The sequence below is a fragment of the Corvus brachyrhynchos genome, unplaced genomic scaffold (genome assembly GCF_000691975.1).
Source record: "Corvus brachyrhynchos isolate BGI_N302 unplaced genomic scaffold, ASM69197v1 scaffold215, whole genome shotgun sequence".
NCBI classification, from domain to species: Eukaryota; Metazoa; Chordata; class Aves; order Passeriformes; family Corvidae; genus Corvus; species Corvus brachyrhynchos.
In genome coordinates this window covers 865,152-870,732 of record NW_008237887.1, presented here as the reverse complement: position 1 = coordinate 870,732, position 5,581 = coordinate 865,152, and the positions used below count along the sequence as shown (strand labels likewise).

Here is a 5,581-nt window from a genome sequence, read left to right as displayed (position 1 = left end):
GCACTGGGTGCGCCAGGAGCCGCAGGGCACCCGCGACTGCCCCGAGTGCCGCCGCACCTTCCCTGAGCCCACGCTGGCCCCCAGCCTGAAGCTGGCCAACATCGTGGAGCGCTACAGCGCCTTCCCCCTGGATGCCATCCTGGGCGCCCAGCGCAGCCCCTTCCCCTGCAAGGACCACGAGAAGGTGAAGCTCTTCTGCCTCACCGACCGCGCCGTCGTCTGCTTCTTCTGTGATGAGCCGGCCGTGCACGAGCAGCACCAGGTCACCAACGTGGACGACGCCTTCGAGGAGCTGCAGGTGGGTCCCTATGGGATTCCCTACCCCGAGTGGCTCCTTGGGGCTGCTGTGTCCAGCTGGTCCCTCTTGCTTCTGTGGTAGTGCCCATCCCTTTTGTCCCTGCACCCATCCTGAGCCCGTGGGGGTCAGTCCTGTGGCTTCCTCCTATCTGTCTGTCCCTGCACCCCTTCTTTTCCCTCTCAGGGTCAGCCCTGTGCCTGCATCCTGTCATTCTGTCTGTCCCTGCACCCCTCCTGTCCCCATGGAGGTTCAAAGGGGTTAGTCCCATGGCTTCCTCTGGTCTGTCTGTCCCAACAGCCCTCCTGTCCCTGTGGGGGTCATCCCTCTGCCATTTTCCTGTCTGTCCCTGCACCTCTTCTTTTCCCTGTGGGGTCAGTCCCATGCCTTTCCCCATCAATCTGTCTGTCTCTGCACCCCTCCTGTCCCCACAGGGGTTAGTCCTGTGACTTCCTCTTGTCCGTGTGTCCCTGCACCCTGTGTTTCCCTGCACTCCTTTTCCCTGTTGGAGTCAGTCCCACGGCTCCCTCCTGTCTGTCTGTCGCTCACCCCTCCTGTCCCCATTGGGGTCAGCTCCATGCCTTCCTCCCATCTGTCTGTCCCCACAGCCCTTTTGTCTTCCTTGGGGTCAGCCCCATGCCCTCCTCCTGTCCATCCATCCCTCCATCCATCCATCCATCCACACTTCTGCTGCTGCTGCTGCTGCCCCCCTGGGATCCCCCTTCTCCATCCCCCCTGGGAGTCCTTAGGAACCCTCAAACCACCCCATGGCTCTGCTGAGCTGTCCCCCAAGCAGGACCTTCTAATTCAGGCCATGCTACCACCTACCCCAGGCAGGACCCTCATTCCACAGGGACCATTCCCGGCCTGGCCATCCCACAGCCCCATAACCCCATGGTTGGTTCGGGCGGGAAAGCTCCTTGTGGCATCCCTTTTTTCCCCAAATGCCCTGTTCATGGATTTTCCCTCCCTGTCCCCAGCGGGAGCTGAAGGAGCAGCTCCAGGGGCTGCAGGAGAGTGAGCGTGGCCACACGGAAGCCCTGCAGCTCCTCAAGAAGCAGCTGGCCGAGACCAAGGTACATGTGGGGACACCACTGTCACCCCTGGGGACCCCCTATTTTTCCCCAGCCCTTCACAGCCCCCCAAAGCAGAATTGGGGTCAACCCCATTGCCACCCCGATGACCCCAATCCTGACCCTTACCAACCTGGTTTTGGAACTTCCAAACACTCCAAATTCCACAATTTCATGGATTTGCCCCATTTTTTACTTCTGTGGTACCCCAAAATCCCTCCATGGGGCTGCTCACCCCTCTGTAATTTCCTGCAGTACTGCTTTGATTTACTTTTTAAATTAATTTAATTAATTATCTCCTCACTTAGGGGTTCAGTATCCAGCAAGGTTCAATTTTCTCCCCATCCCCACCAGCGACTGGGTGTTTTAAGGTCTAGAGGTTTTTAGGGGTTATTTTAGGTTGTTTTTTTTTTAGTTTAGGTTGGTTTCTTGGGGTTTTTTTTAGGGGGTTTTAAAGGTGTCATTTGAGGGGTTTTAGAGTTTATTAGAGGTTTTTAGGGAGAGGTTTAGGGTTTTTAGAGAGTCTCTTTAAAGGTTCTTTAAGAGCTCTTTAAAGTTTTTTGAGAGGTTTTTTCAGGGTTCTTTTGGAGATTCTTTTAGGGTCCTTTGGAAGGGTCTTTGGGAGGTTCTTTTAGGTTCTTCAGGAGGTTCTTTTAGGGTTATTTTAGGGCTCTTGGGGGGGTTCTTTTAGGGTTCTTTGAAAGGTTCTTTGAGAGGTTTTTTTAGGGTTCTTTTAGGTTTTTTTGGGGAGGTTCTCTTAGGGTTCTTCAGAAGGCTCTTTGGGTGGTTCTTCTAGGATCCTTTCAGTCCATTTTTTAAGGATGCAAGATCAAATCCACCCTTGTAGCCCCCAGAATTCCCTGATCTGATGCCCTTTTAGATACTTATTTGGGGATTAAGGAACTCACAGAGTGACCAGCAGAGCTTTGGGTGCTCCTAACCCCCCGTTGCACCCCAAGTCCTCAGCCAAGAGCCTGCGGGCGACGATCGGGGAGGCATTCGAGCGGCTGCACCGGCTGCTGCGGGAGCGGCAGAAGGCGATGCTGGAGGAGCTGGAGGCCGACACGGCGCGGACGCTCAGCGACATCGAGCACAAGATCCAGCGCTACAGCCAGCAGCTCCGCAAGGTCCAGGAGGGCACCCAGATCCTGAAGGAGCGCCTGGCCGAGGCGGACAAACACGTCTTCCTGGCTGGCGTGGCGTCCCTCTCCGAGAGGTGGGTGGCAGCGGGGATGGCGGGGTCCCTGGTGTCACCCCCACCTCGGCACTGTGTGTTCTCCGCAGGCTGAAGGGGAAGATCCATGAGACCAACCTGACTTACGAGGACTTCCCCACCTCCAAGTACATGGGCCCACTGCAGTACACCATCTGGAAATCCCTCTTCCAGGACATCCATCCCGGTGAGGACACAGGGACGGGGGAGTGGCGGGCGATGGGGAGGTCATCAGGGACAGGGACACACCAGTGAGGGATGGGGGCACACTGGTGAGGGACAGGGTTGGAGGCATCACCAGCAAGAGATGGGGACAGGGACATCACCAACGAGGGATAGGGACATCACCAGTAAGGGACAGGGACGTGGCCATCTCTGAGGGACAGGGACATCACCGATGAGGGGTAGGGACATCACAGGCAAGGGATGGGGATGGGAACACATCAGTGAGGGATGGGAACACCCTGGAAAGGGACAGGGATGGGGACATCACTGGTGAGGGTTAAGGACACACCAGTAAGGGATGGGGACATCCCTGATAAGGGGCATGGACACACCAGTAGGGATATAAGAACAGGAATTTTGTCACAGGCAGGGGATGGTGACATCACCAGTGAGGGATAGGGCGGCACTGGTGAGGGATGGGGACAGGGACATCATCGCTGAGGGATGGGAACATATTGGTGAGGGTTTGGGATACACTAGTGAAGAATGAGGATATCACCAGTGAGTGACAAGGACACACTGGTGAAGGATAGGGACATCACTGACAAGGAATGGGATTGGAGACATCACCATTGAAGGACAGAGACACACTGGTGAGGGGTAGGACTAGGGACATTACCAGTGAGGAGTGAGGACACACCAGTGAGGGATGGGCATGGGGAGAACAGTTGTGAGAGAAGGGGATGTCACTGGCCAGGGATGGGGACATCACTGGCAAGGGATGAGGATGAACACACCAGAGAGGGATGGGATGGGGCCATGACTTTTGAGGAAAGGGGTTGCTGCTGCCTGGGGACAGTGACATCAGTGATGAGCGGCAGGGAGGGAAGGGGATGGGACCGTCGCCAGTGAGGGACAGGGACCCACTGATGAGAGCAGTGGTAGGGACATCACTGGCAAGGAGTGAGGATGAGGACACTGGTGAGAGAAGGGGATGGGAACATCACCAGTGAGGGACGGGGACACACCAGTGAGGGAAGGGGATGCAGTGCCAAGGGATGGGGACGTCACTGATGAGGGGCAGGGACGCGCTGATGAGGACAAGGACAGGGCCATCACTGACCTAGGGATGAGGATGAGGACAGGACACCCCAGTGAGGGATGGGGACAGGGCCACCCCGGTGACTTTCCCCCTATCCCTGCTGTGTCCCAGTGCCAGCAGCGCTGCAGCTGGACCCCGGCACTGCCCACCACCGCCTCATCCTGTCAGACGACTGCACCATCGTGGCCTACGGCAACCTGCACCCGCAGCCGCTGCAGGACTCGCCCCGGCGCTTCGATGTGGAGGTGTCGGTGCTGGGCGCTGAGGCCTTTGGCGCTGGGGTGCACTACTGGGAGGTGGTGGTGTCCGAAAAAACCCAGTGGATGATCGGCCTGGCCCATGAGGCTGTGACCCGCAAGGGCAGCATCCAGATCCAGCCGAGCCGCGGGTTCTACTGCATCGTGATGCATGACGGGAACCAGTACAGCGCCTGCACCGAGCCCTGGACGCGGCTCAACGTCAAGGGCAAGCTGGAGAAGGTGGGCGTCTTCCTGGACTATGACAAGGGGCTCCTCATCTTCTACAACGCCGATGACATGTCCTGGCTCTACACCTTCCGGGAGAGGTTTCCCGGGAAGCTGTGCTCGTATTTTAGTCCTGGGCAGAGCCATGCCAATGGGAAGAACGTCCAGCCGCTGCGGATCAACACTGTCCGCATCTAACGGGGGGTTTTGGGGTGTCCCCCCACCCTGACGGGTGTTTTCCCGCTCCAGGAACTGGTCTTGGTGCTGGGCAGGATCTGGCATTCCGCCCGCTTCTCTCGGTCCTGTGCTTCCAGGGAATCCCAGTGCGGGGGGCTGGGATACGGCAATAAAGGATTTGGAGAGAAGGGGCTGGGTGGTGAAGAGCCCCAGGGTGGGGGTGCTGGGATGGGCTGGGGGCACCGTGGGGTGCCACAGCAGGGGTCTGTCACTGTGCTAGGGGTGCCACACTGTGGTGGGGCCGTTGTGCCCTGGTCTATGGCACTGTGCCATGGTGGGCTGTACCGTGGCAGAGGTCTCTCACCGTGCCAGGGGGTACCGTGGGTGTCACACCATGCCGGCGGTCACCATGCCACGGGACACGTACTGTGGCATGGGTGCCACACGTACAGCACCGTGGCCTGGTGTGCCATGCCAATGTGTGCTGTGCCGGGCCGGGCTGTGCCACGGTGTCCCCAAGCATGGGCAGGGCTCCGTATGTCCATGGAGGGGACACTCTGTGTATTGGAATGTACAGGAGGAGCTGAGCTGTGTAGGGTGGGCTGTACAGAGGGTCTGGTATATGGGGAGTGGGCTGTATACAGGAGGTAATACAGAGGGGGTGCCGTGTGCAGGGGGTATGATACACAGGCAGTGCTCTGTACAGGGGGTGTGATGTGTTGGGGTGGGCTGTACAGGGATATGGTGTATGGGGGTTGTAATGTGTAGGGACTGCACTGTATAGGGTTCGGTATATGGGGGTTGTATGTAGGGGCTGGTCTGTATGGGGCTGTGATCTGTAGAGGGGGGCTATGTAGGGGGTGTGGTATATGGAGGGAGATGTCTAGTGGGTGAGCTATGTGGGGCCATGATACACAGGGGTGGGTTGTACAGTAGAGTGATATATGGGGTGATGTTTAGGGCCCGGGCTGTGTCAGGAGTATGGTACAATGGGGGAGATACATAGGGGTGAGCTGTATATGGTGATATATAGGGGTGGGCTACTTAGAGGAGGGATAGGTAGGGGGGTGATATATCAGGGCGGGCTGTGTG

The 5,581-nt window shown here is 57.7% G+C and overlaps 1 protein-coding gene across 1 annotated transcript; it reads left to right on the top strand.

Annotated features, from left to right (window-relative positions):
• Nucleotides 1-4: 4 nt before the first annotated feature.
• Nucleotides 5-4,680, top strand: ERMAP (erythroblast membrane associated protein (Scianna blood group); the record flags this gene model as incomplete). Its single annotated transcript, XM_008632503.2, has 5 exons — nt 5-298; nt 1,276-1,371; nt 2,328-2,584; nt 2,653-2,768; nt 3,960-4,680. Coding segments are annotated over 5 exons (1,314 nt in total), but the record flags the coding sequence as incomplete, so codon positions are not given.
• Nucleotides 4,681-5,581: the final 901 nt, after the last annotated feature.